The following is a 21,732-nucleotide window of genomic DNA, read 5'->3' as shown; positions in this document are numbered from 1 at the left end:
CACTATCCTCACTGAGGAGATTCTGAGTCAAGTCATTTTCATCAGCCATGATGGCGGCTTACAGCGGACATCGGAACGAAACTGAATTCCGGTCGTAACCAGAAACAGTTATGTCAAAAAAATACCTCCGTGAGGTTAAGAAGACAGCAATCACCTTAAATAAGATGTTGCTGATTAGTTAGCAAACGAGTCAAGTTAGATAGCGAGCGAAGCGTCACACTGAAGGTCAAATGCGAGCCCACCATCTCACGTGATTACGTAGTGACGTAGACGAAACGAAATAACGAAATAGACTTATAATATTATAAGTAGACGAAATAGTGTGCGAAATAGCTTCCTAATTTTGCCTGCCAGTCGGGCTAGCTATGCCTGAAAGTTACTAGAGCACAAAATAATTCATTAATCCGAAAGCTGAATGTAGAAACAAAGCAAATGATTAACAAAAAGTTAAATTACCATCATAAATCAGGTCATAATTGTGTATGATTTAAAAGGGCATTATAACTCAACAAGTTGAAGAGAGTGATAGTTTTAAAAAAATATAACCCCATGAAATTTCTCTAGACGGTTAGGACAGTGACTTGAAGATATACAGGCCCGTCTGGATTTTTACAAGGTAGCGTGCAGGTGGCTAACTAACCATCACATGCAGGAACCAGGCTAGCTATTCTCGAAACGTTCGTAGCTCTACGAACTTCTTAATCCCATTATTAACACATTGGCTGCGATCAAAGATAAGACTTCTTTGGGCTACGAACGTTTCGAAAATAAGGGCCCAGGTTCTAGCATACATTTTCTAGCTAATCTGCAGAACAACCAATACCACGAGCAATATAGCATTACTGACATCCCCTGACTCCCAAAATCCAGAAAACCTCATCCGAATCCCTGTCTTCAATGCTAACATCTAAATAGCCTTTACTCGAGAGACAGCAGTCTCTAAATATCGAACGACCTAGATCAACAGTTTTGCAGATGAAGGAGGTTTCTTGCACACACGCAGCCATGCACATCTTCTTTGCATGTTCCAAGTCTCCGTGGACATCTGCTGACTTCCTGTTATTCCCTGATATGCTCAACCCCTGATACCACGTCATGGTGTCTCCATAATTCTTGCAGTCTGAAAAATAAGTGATATTTGCTTTGTTTGTTAGTTTATTTAACGTCTGCACTCCATTTTATCCATAGGGCCGTGATCTGCAGTAATCGTGTGTGGACCAGTGATTATCAGCCCCGTACACGCGGTGGGGATACGATGATATGTGTGATTTGTTTTGGTAAAATATCTGATTTTCACGCAGAATTCTAGTCACAACCCCAAACCCCCACATCATATAAGGGGCTCACCTCTATCACAGGAGTTGCTTCGGATGTTGTGACTGTATCCGGGGTTACACAAACACCGTCCATGGAAACATAACGTCATACTCACGGGACAGTCTGCATCATTTGTGCACTTCATGCCGATTACTAAAATTAAGAATTTAAAAGTACAGTTTTAAAGGAAGATATGTTGATTCACATTATGCTATGAAAATAAGAAACTCTAATGGATACTTAATGTTCATCCTGCCATTTCGTAAGTACATCTAGAGGATTTTGAGATTAGCATGTGCTTGGAATGAAACCAAGAGGGTCTACGTTGAGAACAGCATGTACGTGTTGATGAACGCAGATGACATAGTTGAGAATGGCATGTGCCTGAAGCGTAACACATGTGACATCGTTGAGAACAGTATGTACGTGTTGATGAACGCAGATGACATAGTTGAGAATGGCATGTGTCTGAAGTGTAACACATGTGACATCGTTGAGAACAGCATGTACGTGTTGATGAACGCAGATGACATAGTTGAGAATGGCATGTGCCTGAAGTGTAACACATGTGACATCGTTGAGAACAGCATGTATGTGTTAATGAACGCAGATGACATCGTTGAGAATGGCATGTGCCTGAAGTGTAACACATGTGACATCGTTGAGAACAGTATGTACGTGTTGATGAACGCAGATGACATAGTTGAGAATGGCATGTGCCTGAAGTGTAACACATGTGACATCGTTGAGAACAGCATGTACGTGTTGATGAACGCAGGTGACATAGTTGAGAATGGAATGTGCCTGAAGCGTAACACATGTGACATCGTTGAGAACAGCATGTACGTGTTGATGAACGCAGATGACATCGTTGAGAATGGCATGTGCCTGAAGCGTAACACATGTGACATCGTTGAGAACAGTATGTACGTGTTGATGAACGCAGATGACATAGTTGAGAATGGCATGTGCCTGAAGCGTAACACATGTGACATCGTTGAGAACAGTATGTACGTGTTGATGAACGCAGATGACATAGTTGAGAATGGCATGTGCCTGAAGTGTAACACATGTGACATCGTTGAGAACAGTATGTACGTGTTGATGAACGCAGATGACATAGTTGAGAATGGCATGTGCCTGAAGCGTAACACATGTGACATCGTTGAGAACAGCATGTACGTGTTGATGAACGCAGGTGACATAGTTGAGAATGGCATGTGCCTGAAGCGTAACACATGTGACATCGTTGAGAACAGCATGTACGTGTTGATGAACGCAGATGACATCGTTGAGAATGGCATGTGCCTGAAGTGTAACACATGTGACATCGTTGAGAACAGTATGTACGTGTTGATGAACGCAGATGACATAGTTGAGAATGGCATGTGCCTGAAGTGTAACACATGTGACATCGTTGAGAACAGCATGTGCGTGTTTGTAGTATTGAGTCCATTCTCTACAAATATTCTTTACGCTTGCCTGATTTATGTCAACTGTATTGGATATGCACCATGAGGTGAGTAACTGATCAGCTTCAGTCAGCTTCATTTTCGAAGATTCTGCATCTTTTCAAAAAAGGAGCATCATTGTTGAATCTGTCTCGGACTCCGTATCAGTGTCTGTTGGCGTAAGACGTTCACTTGGAGACATTAGGATCTTAATTTCTTACTTGAATGTTACCTCCAGGTCTGTTACTTATGCACTTCTTTGAGTGACATTATAGAAGTACAATAATGACAACCGTGAAGGATGACAACTTCTTCTATGTCCTGAGTGTGACGTTTCGATAAAGATTATTGTACAGTTGTCGTAAACTGTAACGACATGGAGGCTTAAGTGAGCATCGTCCTTGTGACGAGAGAGTACGCCCCATCGTTGTAAATGCTTGAAGACATACAAGAAACCCACTCTTCAAAAAGGCAAGCCAGCGGAGGCTTTTTTAAAATGTGCGTCGACGTACCTGAGTACGTAGAGTTACCTGGTGTAGATATGACAGGGATTTGATGAGGGTCATGTGCTCGGAAAACACACGCGTATACAAACGTTATTCAAGACTACATAACCAAAACATTACACACGCATATATTTCATTGTATACTTACAAGCAGAACTGTCCTCACAGACTGGTCGGCCATTCCTTCCAACTATGCACCGGGAATGTAGGCCACAGGAAGTTTGACTACAGGCTCCGGTCATTGGCTGAAGAGTAAAACAGTTAAAATACTACTCAGCAATTATACCGATTTACATTTATAACTTTTAAGTTAAAAGTGCAGGTTGAAACCACGTGTCGCTGATTTAGCTCAAGACTTAGATTGTGTACTTCAAAACACAACCAGGTCGAATTTTCGTGGACAGTTTTTACATGTAACAAGCTTGCTTATGACCAGGGTTGAAGGCAATTTTTTTTCTGCAATTCCGATAGTTTGCAAAGCTTTATATCAAGATAGCTTTAACTTACCCAAATTTCATGGCTTATCCCGTGTAAGCAAGGTTTTGTTTTCTTATATATATATATATATATATATGCCAACGGGCTATGGTTGTTATGGTGGACAAGGTATGATACTGTTAGCAGACAGGGTATGGTACTTCTGGCCTACACGGTCATACTATGGTATTTGTAGCGGACAGGATGTGGTCCTTATAGAGGACAGGGTATGGTACTTGTAGCGGGCAGGGCATGGTATTAGCAACGGACAGGGTATGGTACTTGTACCGGGCAGGGCATGGTACTAGCAGCGGACAGGGTATGGTACTTGTAGCGGTCAGGGTATGGTATTAGCAACGGACAGGGTATGGAACTTGTAGCGGTCAGGGCATGGTACTAGCAACGGACAGGGTATGGTACTTGTAGCGGTCAGGGTATGGTATTAGCAACGGACAGGGTATGGAACTTGTAGCGGGCAGGGCATGGTACTAGCAACGGACAGGGTATGGTACTTGTAGCGGACAGGGTATGTTACTTGTAGCGGTCAGGGTATGGTACTTGTAGCGGTCAGGGTATGGTACTTGTAGCGGTCAGAGTATGGTACTAGCAACGGACAGGGTATGGTACTAGCAACGGACAGGGTATGGTACTTGTAGCGGACAGGACATGGTACCTATGAGGAACAGGGTATCGTACTTAAAGCAGACAGGATATGGTACTTAGGGGTCATCCTCAAAGCGACCTCTGGTATGAGTTAATAGGAAGTATTCAGACGACGTCCACCTATCTGTGGCGTCGGGTCAATCCTGGGGGCAGAACATCGCCATTGACAGCACTTGATATTTATGGTCCGATCGACAGCACAAAAGAGTGAAATTCGTAATTCCGTGGCAGGTTATATTCTTCATTCACCGGGTTATAATTGCTTTTAGAAATCCATTCTTGCCACACGAGACTTCTGACGGCATCGGGCGCTCAGGCTCACTGACATAGTTGATGCACGTTTTTGTCACAAATCTAAACACATCGATGCGTCCTACTGGCAAACTAGCATAAGTTAGACCCGCGCAGTGAACGCTTTGACGAGAAGTAGGCGGTGCTCAGCAATGAACAAACCCATTTGGTTTGTGAAAGGGGGAGCAAATGTAGGCTAGTGCATGTGCAGTGCATGACGATGAAATGGACTCCGCTCGCCCTGCTCATAAGACTGTCACGCGGTCACACTTACTCGCGGACAACCTGACGCCCCTTCGTTCACAATGGCAAGCGCGGTGGCACTCATGCATGCCAATACGGGTTAAATGTCAGTTCGGTGCTCAACTTATCCTTGTTTGCCAGTAGAACCCAGGTTCGGGTCCACACATGGGTCCAATTACTGAAGGCTGTACCTGTTACCCTGCATACAAACCATTTTCCACTGTTGTATGTTACTGAAGAGGACGCCACTGCCGACAGTTAAGGCGGGCTCAGTCTTCCCTCGGAGTTGACATGCGCGTTGTTCCTCGTCAAAGGTGAAGGACAAGCAAAGCGGCAAGAGTTTGCATTCACTTGCGCACTCGTATATAGAGGAATCAGGAATAGACCGGATATAGTCATGATCCTTCATAGGGACAACTTCATGGACTGGAGGATGAACACAGTCGTCACCACTCGCCTGCAGCGTCAGAGAAATGACACACAGGCAGGCAGTGGGCATGAGATAGGTAGTCATCTGTGTAGAGAGACTGAAAGTAGAGACAAGAAGATAAGAATGGAGACGCAAACGCCTCCAACCTTTTAATCGTTCCTAATTTGTCACTCAGGTGAAAATTCTCTCTACCCATATACACTTGGACAATTCAAAATGAACTTTCGGCCAATGATACATTTAGTCTCTTTGTATTCTGGCAATTTCAAAGACCAATGAACATAACAGTGCCAAATTACGAGCCACGTGACCATATGGTAATCCAAAAAGAATGTCCTGCTTTACTTCATAGTTAATACGGAAATTGAGTTGTTCATAAATCTCCAATTCGAACATATTCTATATTTATGTTTCAGTGATCAATATCATACTACACTCTGATACACTTTCAATTCAAAACATGTTTACACGCAATAGATCGCACTAGTTCAGTGCATGATTCGCTTTTCCTGGAATTTGGCGGAGGGCCGACTGGTTTTCTAGACTGGTGTTCAGTAACAGAACCGGGAACGCTTAAATTACCCATATTTGTAACAATTCCTGTGAATGCATTGTTTACACGTCTGAACTAGGTATATCATATTCTTGGACCCAGTCCACAAAACGGTAGTAATGTTATTACCTACCGTAACCCTTTTATTTAGAAGTGGCCTACAGTAGGGCGGATAACAACTGATAATTGGCCGAACGCTCACTTTGTAATACAAGCAGAAACACTGGCATGATCGCTCACCATGCGCTCCATGTTCAGAAAAAAGTGTTTGCCAATCAAAAATCCAAGATGGCCGCCACTGGGTATACAAAAATATGATCTTTTTCTTTTGTCTAGTATCATTTTTAGCAGATTGTTTCATCCAGATATCTAATTTTACTTAAGTTTAGACAAATATTAAATCCTATGGGCGGTTTCATGTGTGTATGGTAAGATAAAATTAAAAATTTGTCATTTTTTCGTGCCTATATTAAATGTTCGTTGTGCCCGAAGTTTTAGATGTTAAAGGACTAAAACGAGTACGTTCAGCAGTGGCCGCACAACAATCTAAGATGTCCCCTATTTTTCAAGAAAACTGCCACTGATCATACAATACTTTGGGATTTCTTCAGTTTTTTTTCAGCCCGTTGATATTTATACCTAAATGGGTTTTAAAGAGAAATATTTTAAGGACATTGGTGAATATATTCCAGCAATGTGATAATTATTCAACATAAAATATTGCACTTATATAATACATATTCAGATAAAAAAAATAAATACATGATCAAGATATATACTGAAATAGACATGTTTGGTTGTCTCATGTCCGTATTACTGTCGTAAAGAAAAAACGAAAGAAAAAAGAAAGAAAGAAACACACAGCCAGTACTGTTTCTATATAATGTATGTATGCATAAGACGGCACAGTTTTACCAGTATGACGGTATACCGCAACCAATTGCAATATGTTTTCTGAGAATCGGCATGCAGGGTAAAGGGCACTCATGCAGTTTTTGTGAGTATGTTTATTTACATAAAAGTCATCACATGTATTAATTTAAAACAAATATTCCCTTCGTTATTCAGTGAAAAACGGCATACTGTGATACTATGAATTGAATGCAGAAAATAGAATTCCTGACCAGGCAATATAATTTTGAGAGTCAGAATCATGACATATTTCTTTAGGGACTTAAAGTCTAGTTCTCAAAATATCGGTACATATTGTAATATGAGTCCTAAATCGCTATATACATGTATTGCAATGCCATTTATTTGTCGATACTTATCCTTTGTGGGAAACGGTCTCTCCAATCATTGTTAAGTTCGTCCATTGCCAATGAAAACCCTTCGCCAAAACGCAACAGAATCTGCTTTTGTTTTCTCATTAAAGGTAATAACGAATGAACGTGGTGCGATCCATGCATTTCCCTTTGCAGGTACAATCTGTGCAACACTTACAGTAGAAGCCGTGGGGGTCCGATTGCTTTAGCGGTAGATGACAGACTTCTGTCTTGAAGTTAAGTCATGCTTAATTTCCGATGCACAACACAACAATGTGGTCGATTATTTAGGAGCTGATGAGTCGTAGACAACGTTTGCCACACTTTCATGTGTCCAAGAGTGCCACAGGAGGGCTTTGACGTCAATGTACATGCCACAAATGGGACTGAGAGTGTATGCCGGTGTTGACGGAATGGACAGATGCCGCTGTATATTCGTTATGTGTGACAATAACGGCAAAAGGGAGAAGACAATAATACCCTCGTTCTGACTGTACATAATCTATGATTGTACAGTCAATGTGTAATTAACCACAGATCTGTGTAAGATGTATATCTTCTACAAATGACAAAAAACCACAGTTCTTTTGAACTGAATAATGTAAAGAAATCGGTTTTATATGGTAAATACTCTGACAAACACAATGCAATACCATATTGACAGAAGAGATCTTCCACTCACTTGTCTTTTGAGGCTTTCATATACATTGAGATAAAAGTAAAACATTTTAAAATATCAGTTTCACAAATATCCCTAAATGTCTTTCAAGATTTAAAACATATACGTTTCAGGTTTGCTCTTTAAAGAAACTAGCTCAATCTTGCAATATTTATGAAAAAAATGAAACAGAACTTCGATAATCGACCGTTCTGTGTCAATCCATTTATTATGTTCGGACGGTTGTTCGTGGCGGTTGTGTAACCTACTGGTTAAGCGTTCGCTCGCCACGCAGAAGGCCCGGGTTCGATTCCCCACAAAAGTGCGAAACCCATTCCTCCAGTCCCCTGCCGTGTTGTTGGTTTAATATTGTAAAACTAAAACTCACTCACTCAATCGCTAATGGTTGCGACCCGGCAACAAGACTTTATTATCAGAACTGACGTAAACATCGAGAGGGCAATGCGCATGTCAGCTGGCGATTATGCTAGCCTACAACTAATTATACAATCAGTGCGATTCCCTTCGTAAATAAGTGATTAGTAGCTACTTATATGCATATAAACTTAAACTTGAAATTCGTGATCATATTTCACATTGATCACAAAAGCTCATTGTTTGTTTATTTATTTCTCATTACTCTGCTTAAGCTTGCTGAATATTTATGCACAATAGCATATATATCGTTATAGTTGTATATATATTTAATATATAGATAGTTTTAAGATTATGAAACACTATCATAATACTATTCACATGAATTATCACAGTTTATCAGGTCACACGTATTCATCGAATCTGCGAGGTCGTTGAGCTGCTCTACCACTGGACGTTTCGGATGGAAAACGGTTGACCCGTGTTGACAGTATTTTTCTACATCATTTTCTTTAAATCTATCACTACATTTTTAATTTCAACACACCAGTTGTTAAAAAGGCGGCAATATTCATGGACATGGTGGTTCTTTGGTTTCATATAAAGTGCAATTTCATTTACAAAGTTGCATTGATATATTTCACAATTATCACTAGTAGTAGTAATAGTAGTAGTAGTAGTAGTAGTAGTAGTAGTAGTAGTAGTAGGAAAAGGTACTCTATATTTGTGTCGTGAGTAGTATACATAAAACACGTGGGTTTTTAGGCTTTAGGTGATGCGACAACTTGTATTCCCATGGGTAGAGTACACTAGCGCATTTACCTGACCCTTTCACAAATGCTTTTCCAATAGAGACAGAAAAGACCCACATTCACAGAGCGATAGATATTACAGATGTGAGATAGTGGTATATCAATGTCTATGAAAGGTTAATACCGTTGTACAATCATCTGTACAGGTAAAACGAGGCAACCTGTCACATTGCCATGAGTATCACATATGGCAAGTTGTGGTAGGAGATATACCAATAGTTATTAAAGATTAATACAGTAACGGTTACCTGATGAATTTATAGCACTTTTCAGGTGTTGGAAAGAAAATCACAGAGTAACATTTCTCATATAACAGCGGGTATATCAAAGGATAATGCAATAAAACTGTTCCTAGTCGTTGTTAGAGTTCCTATATTTCTTCTGTGTTTTCTATTTCTCACTGAGCTAATGTTCGATTTCTTCTGGACTGATGATGTGAGGTCCAAGTATAGATGTACATGTAGGCAGTGTTGGAGGTGTTTCTGCCACTCTTCTGAGTTGGCTCATAACTTTGACGTCATACATACGGCATCACGCAATGGTATCAAACAATGTATAATAAGTTTGTAAAATTACTAAACATTGATACATCTTCAACGGGTGAGTAATAAATATCCAATATACCTCAAACGTCTATATTGTTTACTTTGATTTGTAGCTGCAGGCAATACCATGACCAACTCTTTACGATGAAGTCCTTATTATGCAGTCATGACATATGTTATAAACGTACATTTTCTCAATATTATTCTTTTACTTTCTAATTTTTGCGTTTTTCACTTAATTTGGATACATTGCACCTTGATAGTGGAACTGTGAATCTGGATAATAGAGGATCATATGTTACTGATTGACTTGAACAGTAGTGATGATAATTAAGTACGATAAAATACCTTATTGTTATTGACACAGTACTATCATTACTGTTTATTTACTGCTCATGCTATCAGCTGGAGTATGAGTTGTGCACTCAACCAGAAATGTTGTTGTTGTTTTATGATGTCTAAGATATGGATGTCGAAGTTCTGGGTAGTTTCCTTTATTACATGTTACATTGTAATTACAATATAAGTCGTAACAAACCATTGAGGATAATTCATTCGTATAAGGTAGTGAAACTTACCGTAAGCTTGGTGTTGTTGCATACACCCTTCAGCTCAGACTCCAAGTGTTGGTCTCCAGGAGTCTCTGACAGAATAGCATGAAGCTCGGTGCCATGACGCATTGAAAATGTCAAGAGCAAATAATTTATTGGCCCATTTAGAATGTATGCTTTTAAGGCTTTTGATTAATACAGAGTATCTGAAACGCAGAAATGATGTTCGTGAACGAACATTTAAAATCACTTGGGTAGTATTTCAATCATGTAGAGACTACGTTTTTTAAAATAAAATATTGATACCCAAGAAGATCCAGTAAGAATCGATCTCCAGTAACTCAAGCTTGTGGTAAGAGGCGACTAACAGCATCGGATGGTCCGGATCGCTGCCTTGGTTGACGCATGTCTTGGTATTAATTGCGTAGATCGATGCTGGTTCTGCTAAAATACTAATAACTGTAAACATCTTACTCTATGAATAGATTCATAGGGAACTTCCGGTTATGACGTCAAGCGGGTAGACAGGCAGAAAGAACTCCTCCCGAAACCCGAAATCATCGATAAGAATGTCAGATAGGAAGCGAAGAACTAAGGAAAAAAATGAACAAAGACAGGTCAAGGGCGAAACTTCCAAGCTTTGTTGTTCATTTGTAGCGAAAACTTCGAAGCGATGCACGGATATCATGTTGAAGGTACAGACAAACTATATTAAAGAAGAAATAAAAAGAACAGAAAGATGAAGAACTTCGACAACAAAATGCAAGAGGTGATAAAGTCAATGCAAATCAACTATACAAAAATTCAGGGTAACAAGACTGAAGTCACCAAACCTTAAAGCTGAAATAGAGAACCTCTGACGGAGTTTGTTGAAACAAGAGACTTATTCAGGAAAGAATAATCTTTTGATTTGTGGAATTGCCGACGAACGTGACCCCGTTCAGGGCATTCGGGATTTGCTCACCAACATTCTGCCCGTGGAGCAGGCAAAAGAAATACTTTTTGACAATGTTCAGGATCGCACAGAAAGAGCACTGACCCTAGCAACTTCCCAGCCGGAAGGCCTAAACCCAATGTCGTAAGGTGGACAAGCAGCGACTACTTAATGCTTCTATGATGTCGTGGAGAACACTCGGTGAAAAAGAGATTAAGCATCAGAACCTACGAACCGGTGACGCTGAAGAAACATCGAGGTAAACTCGCCAACCGAGCATGCGAACTGAGAAACCCTGACAAGATGTCGACTCGCGTTATAGAGAGAGATGCAAGTGTAAGTCTCTGAGCAGTGTGTTTTAAATGCACTCTTTCTTCTCAAGGTTTTCAGGTTTTTAAAGTTAACACAGAAAAAAGAGGCTGAGGTGGATAGCATCCTAGAAAATATATAGGTACAAGATGTGCAAAGAATGGAATTTGGACACAGTCAAATTTCAAAGTGACAGGAACAGATTTTGATGTCAAGTTAGATGATATGAGAGACCTTCACTACAAACACAAATCTGAAAAACAAACATTTAAAGAAACGAATCTCTGGTCCTTGAGATAAATGACACCAGTGGGTTGCAATTACCAAGATTAAATCATCTGTTTTCATCGGTTGCTAACGCGCCTGACCATATAATACAAAATAAATTCAGAAAAAGAATGTTTGTGGAAATGAAAAAAGAGAAAAGCGAGAAATCATGCATGGAGGCATTATTGTACCTTTTATGAAAGGTATCATAAACGCCCAAAAATGAATGTGGATCAAATGTCTTATCACTTAAAATTTAAAACATATCCTATCACCAACCTATGCATACCTGATAGTTTTAAATCATGTTGTGCTGATGCAGATTATGTAGCGAACCATGTTATACCAAATATTGCAAATGCAATTTGGAAAGATATTTTGTTGATATGGTGGCAGTATCTTTAGAAATGCAATTCGGAAGTGAAAGAAATCTCAGATATTCTTTGCCAATCTATATTGTTCAACATTAACATACAGATATAGAGGGAAAATTTGATTGTCTCGAATATATGGCGAAAAGAGGAAATACATTTTGTTGACGATGTCTTAAACCTTAATGGAAATTTCTCACAAAAAGCACATATAGAAAAAATAAGGAATACCCAACACATCTTGCTGCATCTCGAAAGTATAAAATGAGCTGTGTTGACTTATTGCAGATTTAAACACATAAGTGGTATAGGAAAGACCTGTTGTGAATTTCAAAAACCCAGCATTACCGTTAACCATATTCTGTATTTGTGGGAAAAAAACAAAGGAGTGGTGTTTTATAAAACTGTCAAGCCAGCCTTGGTGGTCAAATGTAATGACAGGTTACTCTGAAACGAGATCACAACAAAGAAGATTGGACCAGTATTTACATAGGGACTAACAGATGCACAGAGAACGTACAGATAAGGTGATTTCTCATAATATTTGAATGACTAGATACAAATTATATTTAATGAAAAATACCGGTTCAAACTTATGCTCTTTCTGTGAATCCACTCCTGAAACAATAACACATGTACTGTGTGAATGTCCATATACTGTTAAATGTTCGTTACTGTTAAGGAAGTATTCAGTTGGCTTGACATATTTTCTGAAGGGAATATCATGAAAATATATTTGGAATGAAAGTCAAAAACAATATTCTACTTAATGTGGTCTTCCTTATTCCTAAGTATGCACCATATAAAATAAGCTTAAGCAATGCGACGCCAAACTGTAAATAGTTTAGTAATAATACTAAATTATTATAAAGCCACAAATTGTATCGCCTTTTCAAATGCCAGGCACATTTTATGCCTTTTGTTCCTCCTTTCATACATTCTTTTCAAATATCACGGATCCCCATGTTTCTTTATAACATAAAAGCATATACCTATATGTATACACATGACTATGTACTTCGAGTAAGCGAGTTTAGTTTTACGTCGAAATCAGCAATATCCAAGCTATATGGAATCGAGTATGGACCTGACAATCCAGTGATCAACAATATACGGATCCATCGGCGCAGTTGGGAACCGATGACATGTGTCAACCAAGTCAGCGAGCCTTAACACCCGATCCCATTATTTGCCTCATACGACAAGCATAATTGCCTTTTATGCCAAGCATGGGTTGCTGAATGTCACATGTCATAACCATTGACAAAATATATCTGTGTATAATCATTTTAATGATTTTGGCGGCCATCTTGAAATTGGTGGCCATTTTGAAAATGTCAAAATACATTATATCAACATATTTAGATTCCTTGTGAGATGAGCTTTCATTTGCTATATCACATGACATAATAACTGACAAGATATATCCGTGTATAATCTTTTTAATTATTTTGGTGGCCATTTTGAAATTGGCAGCCATCTAGGTAGAATGCCACAAGGTAGAATTTGCGGAACTTTGTACTTTGCACCTGACAATGATGTTTTGAAGCTTTCATGAAACATTCAACTTTCTACTATTTTTTCCAATGTTACCTACTGTTTGTGTCTAATGGTCCTGGCCTAGAAGACCTCTTCTACCCCGGACCTTCAGGGGTCGTATGTACTTTGAAATGTTTAACTCAACAGTTAGTAACACATTGCACAGCGTCTTCTATTGCATATCAGCTATGTAATAAATGACACATGATCATTGTAAATGTGCAGAGATTTATATTGTAAATTGTATTATGGGTTACTTGTTGAAACAAGACTTGCCTTATAAACATGTATGTTAGAACTCCGCAGGTCTTACATGACAAAGACTAGAATGTGCATTCCTTGAAATGTGGTGTGTGACACACATACAAGAATTGTATGTCATAACTTGTAAAAGCTTCAGTCTGACTTGAAATGTGTACAACATGCGTATGGAAACTAAAAACATTTAAAGGACACACACACGCACACACATAATAAACAAACAATGCCTTGGCAAATGTCATGTAGGCAAGCAATACCACTGTGTTACGTACCACAGGCATATTAAAGGAACCATGAGTACGTTAAGTAAGTAACAGTGCTGCAGGCATGGTACCATAGTGGGTTGAGATCACCCCACTGGTTCCTGATTTAATGTGCCACGTTTAGCCAGAAGTTGTAATCCCACGTAACAATAGTCAACATACATACCCACTGGGGGACCAACCATTATTTGCGATTAACAAGTTTAAAAGTTTATGTGTGTACTATAATACATGATGTGGTAATAACTGATCATATTCTCGGACCCTATCCACAAAGAGTTCGTTACGTTATGACATATTGTAACCCCATTCTTTGTCATTGGCTTACAAGTGGCGTAGTGCTGTGAACAATTTGTTGATGGTGTCACTGGGTGTTGTACATAACAGCCCTAGCGCTATGTTCAAGAGTTAAGGTCATTCAGCATCAGCTTTCAGTGAAGCAGTGACGGGTAAAGGTAACTCAATGTTATACCCACGATTCAGGACTTGACAGCACTTAATAGGCACCCATGCATAATTAATCATGATCCTTGTGAGATTTACGTCGATAACGTACTGGAACCATTTATCAATATCATGAGAGGAGAGATCGCATACAGACTTATATCCTTTTCCTATATATTCTCCAATGAGCTTTAGATGGAAGAAATTAATCATTTCGTGGTGATTCCCTGTATATCCACCATCAACAAATCAGCCTAAACTAACTAAATCTTTAATGATTTGCTTTTTCTATGAAATTAAAACGAGACTATTATATGTGAATACATATTATAAGTGAATCTGATGCTTTCTCTAATCGGTTTATGAGAGCTCATCATTGGGCCTTCAAGGTTTTAGAAAACATCTATATTTATTTGGCTGAGCAATATAAGTTATTACTCCCCATTTTTATAGTCAAGGACGATTTCCTTCTAGTGGATACTTCTTTCGTAAATTAAACACACCGAACATTTTAGTCTTTCCAGATGAAAATGATCAAATCTACTGGAAAACCACCAACTCCTGGATATTTTTTATTTTCCACATTTCTGACTTTCCAATTTATCTCCTTTAAATCAATATATTTTTCAAGCGTGTTTTTCATATGATCATTTACTGTTCAAGTCTTTATCTGATGTATAGAATTTCATATAGAAGGATTTAACTTCAATCAGAATTGAAAAACTATCTTTAATTTCCTTATCATTATCTTTTATAATTTTATTGATTGATTTGCTGACAAAATGTATGTTTTCTAGGTTACAACTAATAGTTAGTTGGGTTTTCACCTTCTTCATACCCTAATATTGTGTTGCTGACTTTTATTCCTCATATTTCTTCTTCCTTTAGTTTGTGTTATTCTAGTTGACGTTATGAGATTCAAGAAAGCAGAGTTTCATCAATATTTTGAATGTTTGCCTTGTATCTTCACAATCCTTAATTTTAGTTTTTAGTTCTGTCTTCTTGTTGTTATTAAACGTTTTATGGGATGATCAAAAAGGTATTGATTTTCTTCTGACTTTCATTTAAAAGGTTTCTAAAAGTTCTAAGCTGTCATTAATTTTAAGACTGATTCCACTGTGTCCGATATTTCAGTCTCTGAGTAGTCTTCATTTGTTTCCTCTGAAATGGATTTTACCAAGTTTCCGTTATCAAGATGAAGCAGTAAATGAAGTGTGGAATTTCCAGTACCCACGTCATATTTCCTGACTGATAGTGTTTGAGAAGGTAAAAGATACTACTGTGTGACCTGTTTCATGATTCAGTAGGATATCACAACCCAGACTCATATGATACATGCCCTGTGAAAGTGAAATAAAGTTTAGCTTGCTGCAGTCTGGGATTTTCCCCACCAAGTGCACTTTCTTGAAGATTTATTTAGGTCTCTCCAAACATCAATAAGGTTATGTTGTTCAATTTTCTCTAAGACAATTTTTCTGGACTTTGGCTTATCAATATGTTTATATTTTTCTAAATATAATGCTGGATCAAGAAGCAGATTCAAGTCCAAAACAATGAACAAGGGGTCATTTTCTAATGAGAATATGTCTTCAAACAGTGTTATGAAAGTGGTTTGGGCCATCATCCACATATATCAATTTATGTAAATCCTCATCTGTTATGTCTGCGATTATTAAGTTATCGTTCAGTGGAACTCTGAATAATGAGAACTACATCTATACTAAATAGTATTGCCACTCCCCTGCAATACTGCTTTGTAGGCCCCATTCATTTGTCATGGTATTAATGTTATCTTTAGCTCAACTTAAAAGTTGGATAAACCACTTAACTTGAATCACATCATCTAATTCAAAATGAAGGCCATTCATCTGATTGAAAGATGCTGCAGACAAGGAGACCCCATATCCCCTTACCTATTTGTCTTTGTAGCTGAAATTTTAGGCTGCATGGGAAGAGCAAATAAGGATAAAAAGGAATTACTGCGGATGACAAGGAATATAAACTTGGACATTATGCTGATGATACAGAATTATTTCTTGATGGCTCAGACAATAGTCTGCATGCTGCTATCAGTGCATTGAATATATTGTGCAACGTGTCGGATAAATTATGATAAATATTGATAAATCTAAGGCAACCTGGATAGGATCAAAAGCGGGTGGTGATGAAATATTATCTAATGATATAAAATAGAATGGTACAGAGATGAATTTGAGGTATTAGGTATCCAATTTACTTCAACGCTATGTGACTTATGGGAGATTGATACTCGAAAAAGGTTACAAGAAATTAGACTAGAAATAGACTATTGGCGGTCTGGAGAAAAAAGGCATTTTACCATAATATAAAAGACTACAGTTATCACGACATCTGCAGTTTCAAAGTTAGTCCATATTTTTAACACATTACCAAAACACTTTTATTACTTCACTTGAAAGAATATTCTTCAAATTTATATTGAATGGCAATAACGATAAAAATATAAGAAAAACTAGGAAAAGGATAAAAAAGAGGGTGGGCTATAGATGACTGATGGAATCTGTTTTATTAGGTTTAAACGGACGTTGCCGTTTATCAGCCCAGTCAGAAATATTACGTAGATCATTATTAAGGCACAGAGCAGTTTCATCAGGATCATCTATAATAGCACAAAATGATGTGTCATCTGCCAAGAGACGGATGTTGCTGTTAATTCCTTCAACGATGCCGTGAATATATACTAAAAACAATAGGAGTCCTAAGAGAGAACCTTGGGAGCCCCGGCTAAGATTGATCTCTGATCAGACGTGTAACCGTTTATAACAACTCGCTGAACTCTCTTGTCTACATAACTCTCCATTTCAACAAGTTACCCCCGATACCACAACGTGCATAACTTATATGTAATACCTTCTATGTCAAACCTTGTCAAACGCCTTACTTACGTCACAAAATACAGCCCTAATTTCCTTACCGCTATCTAATGCACCCGATATAAAGTCATAGAGGTACGTTAATTGATTTACCGTTGAATCGCCTGGCATAAAAAACGGATTGTAAGTTTGTAAGTATTTCATTATCCCTAAAATAATTAACCATGTTGACATATGAATAATATGAATTTGAGGAAACTATTTGACACAGAGAACGAATAAACTCACATTTTTGTACTCTTTTAACCGTTACATATGAAAGAATTGTGGTCAGTCTTAAGCGGAACACCAAAGTCATTCTTTATAAACACATGGCTAGTTAACACCGTTGCCCAAAAGTCATCTGCTTCGCTCTCGTCCGCCAACAAAACCACAGACATGTTACGTATTACTAACTATGTCAGTTTGAAAAGTCAGTCAAAAATGTCAGTCTAAAGTCAGTTTGAAAATCTATTAGATTATGGTTTGTTTTCATCAAGATAAAATGATCAAAACTGCTTGCTACTCGTAGTGATTCATGACCAAAGTACATGTATTTTGCATGACATCGCTTTTAACAGAACGATAAATAACCATTATGACAAGTGATTTTGACAGAATCGTCTATGACAACAAGTTGTATCTTGGGAAAATAAGCACAGCAGGTGAGAAAACTAACTGACACTTAGTTATACCTCACATTATGTCACGGAGGCGCGCCCCTCTGATTTCGTTCGCGGGACGAATTGTCAGTGTTGTCAAAACGGTCGATTTCTGACAATTACAGGTCGAAATAGTTTTAATGAAGGATTTCATTTATAACTATGTCAATAAATAATTTATGTATTGTACCCCCAGAGTATATGTCACCTTCCTCCAGCGAAACAATGTTCAGGTGTTACCTTGCCCAACTCGATCACTCGAACTGCCTCCCAATGCATTTTCATGGGATTCTCTTGATCGACGCTTCCGACAGCGTCATCCGACACCCCAGACACTACAAAAGCTGCTCACAGCACTTCACCATGAGTTAAAACATTTCCCAAGACAGCATTCAGCATCTTCTATGGGTCACCGCTGCCAAGCTTTTATCGATGCTAATGGTGATCACACCAAATACTTACATTTGGCTCTGACTAAGTGGCTTAGACACCGCTCTGTGGTTTTATCAGACACTTTCTGGATAATCATGTTTTGCAAATTCGTAAGGTGATTATTTTACTGTAATTGAGCAAAGATATTATGTTTGAATCTCGATGTGCACTCAGTAAGTAAACTCCAAAAACCTGTCAAGTTTCTTTTTTTGAAGAGTATATATTCAGGTTTGGGGCCAAAGTGTGAAAAGTTTTTTTCTCCAAAACTCCTATTGGATTGATGTTCTAAAAGCATGGACAAAATATTGTGAAAAGACTGAGGTCGATGCAGGTAACATTGATGATATTCTCGCCAAGCCTTCATGGTTTATATTCACAGATTAAAAGATACTCGTCACTTCATTAAACATTGGTCTGATAAAGGAATCGTAGCTATTAGATATATGTGATAAATCTTCGATACATGTGATAGATCGGGATTAATGCCTTTGCGAACATTAAAACATATGTATGATATAAGAGGAACAATGTTGGATTACAATTTTGTTGCAAACATCTTGCTTATATCCTGGAAACAAACTGTTACAAATAACAAGATGATACCTATCAAGCCTCCATTACAGTCTCAAAAGGATCAAGACCTTTCAGACTTATATCAGATGTCAGTAAGCTTAAGATACGTACGAAATGGGACGTTTCAACAGTAATTTTGAATGGCATAACATATTCAGTATTTACAGATATGGTATTAAAGATGTTCAACTTCTCGAGTTTCAGTTTAAATTCATTCACTGAATATTATAATGAAAGGGGAGCTTTTGAAAGCAAAACTAGCGGTCCCTTTGTAATGGCCTACAGGAAACAATCTGTCACGTATAGTGGATCTGTGATGAAAATAAGACATTTACGAATGAGCTTGAGAGCTGAATCAATAAATATTCAAAGAAAGAAATCAAACTATCAATATATCTGGTTTGGTCTGATACTTAACAACCCGTCAAAATACTAAACCATATATTTTTTCTCTGCAAAGATGTAAATATATATTTTCATAAAAATCTAAAAATATTAGAATTCAGCTTTCTTGCAGAAAAAAACCCTTCTAAATGAAACAATGATGTGGAAATATTTTGAAAAAATCCCATATCTCAATCACAGGTTGTTCAGCGGTACAAGAATCCTTTTGAAGCTGTTGTGTATCATCATTATTTACTTGTATAATGCTCCTGTTACTGTGGGGGCTGAGTAGCCCAGTGGTTGAAGCTTTGGTTCGTCACGCCAGGTTCTATGCCCCACACAGGTACTGTCTGTGGGACCTGTTTCTGGGCTTCCCTCCACGATACTGCTGGAACGTTCCTCAAGGCGACGTTAAACCATGCTCACTCACTAATGTAAGAATGGGTATGAATAAAAACAACAACAAACAAAACAAACAAAAATTAATAATCAATCGTAAAACTTGGTTCAGTCCATCCCATTCTTCCAGCAGGTCAGCGACAAGTTGGTTGGGAGTAATCGGTGTTTTTTACACATCACCCATCGATATCCCATCTCTGGACCAGTGCTGGCCATAATAAAGTGTATTAAACAACAAATGACAGAATGAACGTAGGTCAGGACTTGGAAGACGCCAAAGTATATGAACTGGATCATATTCGTCATTATTTCCAAAAGAGCACGGTTATCTCAGAACCACAAGTACGACTTGGGTCATTTAATTAGTCGACCACAATGATAAACTGAAGCTGGTCATGGCATGTTCACTTGTCTATAATCACCTGTCGAGGTAACCGTGCGGACCCCATTAGAATTGATATTAAGCACCCCATGTTTGTCGTAATCTGGCAGTACCAGGATCGGCTGGTCAGGCTCGCTGACTTGATTGACACATCACCGTATCCCCTTTGACCGAAGACCATGCTGTTGATCACAGGATTACTTGACCCTGATTCGATTATTTACTGGCGCCATCACAAGGCAGAAATATTTCTGTCCCGCACTTAACACCAGAAAAACAGATGAAAATTTGAGGACTCTTTTAACTTTGGTGCATAAATATTTTATTGACACATTCAATATTCGGTCGTGTTCCAGAAGGCGTTAAAGGCAATCCTTGGTATCTGTACCACGACAGAGAAGACATTTGTGTACATACGGTAGTGATACTGCTGAACATGGTACCAACACAAAAAGAAACATATCACATGTTTTCACCTGTATATACAGTCAAAGGTAGACACAGTAACATTGGATACTTGAAAACATTATATACATAAATATACATAACTTCTAACGACCATTAAAATTGTTGCTATTCCAGTAACTAATCTAATAAGAGAGACATAATCATATTCATACCAGACCTTATTCTAATCTCATCGCTGGACAAATTAAAACTATATTTTATTGGATATATCACAAAAGGAAACCACATAACCTTAAGTTAATGTAAACAGCAAAAAGAGGAGAGAAAAAATATGTTCAGAAAATCAAAATAAAATTTAGATTATATGACTACCAACATGGCTTCATAAAGATTTTGGGTCATGTTTCATCAAAAAGAAAGAGAACCCGAAGCCACATCATCTTAAAACACAGGATACAGCAAACAATAACTTGCCTTTGCATGTGTTTGTGCTGTGAACCACCAAATGAGCAGATACACCTATTGTCACCACAATTTAATTGTGATTTATAAACACGTTCATGATGTATATGTAAATCAGAATAATACAATCAATATTTTGTATGAATACATTGAGGCTTCAATTCCTTTTATTATGTTTAATTTCTTGCACAGTATATGTATAAGGTAGGTTAACATATATGCCAGTTACTTCATGACCTTCCTTATTCTGATTTTCTCATTGAGCACTTTGTAATAACTTCTTCTAAGTCAAATGTTCTTCAACACATGCAATTTACTGTGTGTGAAATTCACATGGGAACCAAACAATGGTGAATACCTTGAACCAAACCAACATTTCATCATGGCAGTGTGTGTGGTTTGTAACAGTACAATCATGTTGATTTGTAAAGTATAAATTTCCCTCCCATACATTTCAATTTTATCCTCACAGCTAAAAAAATGTTCTTTTTTTACTTACTGCATATAATTAATAAAGGAGGGTTCTAACCAGAACCATCAACAGGTTAAATTTGGTTCAGGGAATGAACTACAGTGAACAAACTTATTTCAGATATCAATTAAATTTTCAAAAA

The 21,732-nt window shown here is 38.0% G+C and overlaps 1 protein-coding gene across 1 annotated transcript; it reads right to left on the bottom strand.

The window, feature by feature from the left end:
* Positions 1–839: 839 nt before the first annotated feature.
* LOC137255385 (uncharacterized) lies at positions 840–6,183 on the bottom strand. Its single transcript, XM_067792828.1, has 5 exons — positions 6,134–6,183; positions 5,160–5,475; positions 3,423–3,519; positions 1,348–1,470; positions 840–1,120 (listed from the first exon to the last, which is right to left on the bottom strand). The coding sequence occupies exons 1-5, from the start codon at positions 6,181–6,183 to the stop codon at positions 840–842; spliced, it is 867 nt and encodes a 288-aa protein (XP_067648929.1).
* Positions 6,184–21,732: the final 15,549 nt, after the last annotated feature.

Source organism: Haliotis asinina, chromosome 11, assembly GCF_037392515.1.
Source record: "Haliotis asinina isolate JCU_RB_2024 chromosome 11, JCU_Hal_asi_v2, whole genome shotgun sequence".
NCBI lineage: Eukaryota > Metazoa > Mollusca > Gastropoda > Lepetellida > Haliotidae > Haliotis > Haliotis asinina.
This window is presented reverse-complemented; position numbering and strand designations above follow the sequence as displayed.

Excerpts from the sequence above, each read along its gene's own strand:
- LOC137255385 (XM_067792828.1), bottom strand. The coding sequence starts at position 6,183 with ATGGAGCGCATGGTGAGCGATCATGCCAGTGTTTCTGCTTGTATTACA. Across the intron at positions 1,471-3,422 it reads CTGTGAGGACAGTTCTGCTT|TAATCGGCATGAAGTGCACA; the intron begins GTAAGTATACAA and ends TCTTAATTTTAG. Across the intron at positions 1,121-1,347 it reads AAGCAACTCCTGTGATAGAG|ACTGCAAGAATTATGGAGAC; the intron begins GTGAGCCCCTTA and ends CTTATTTTTCAG.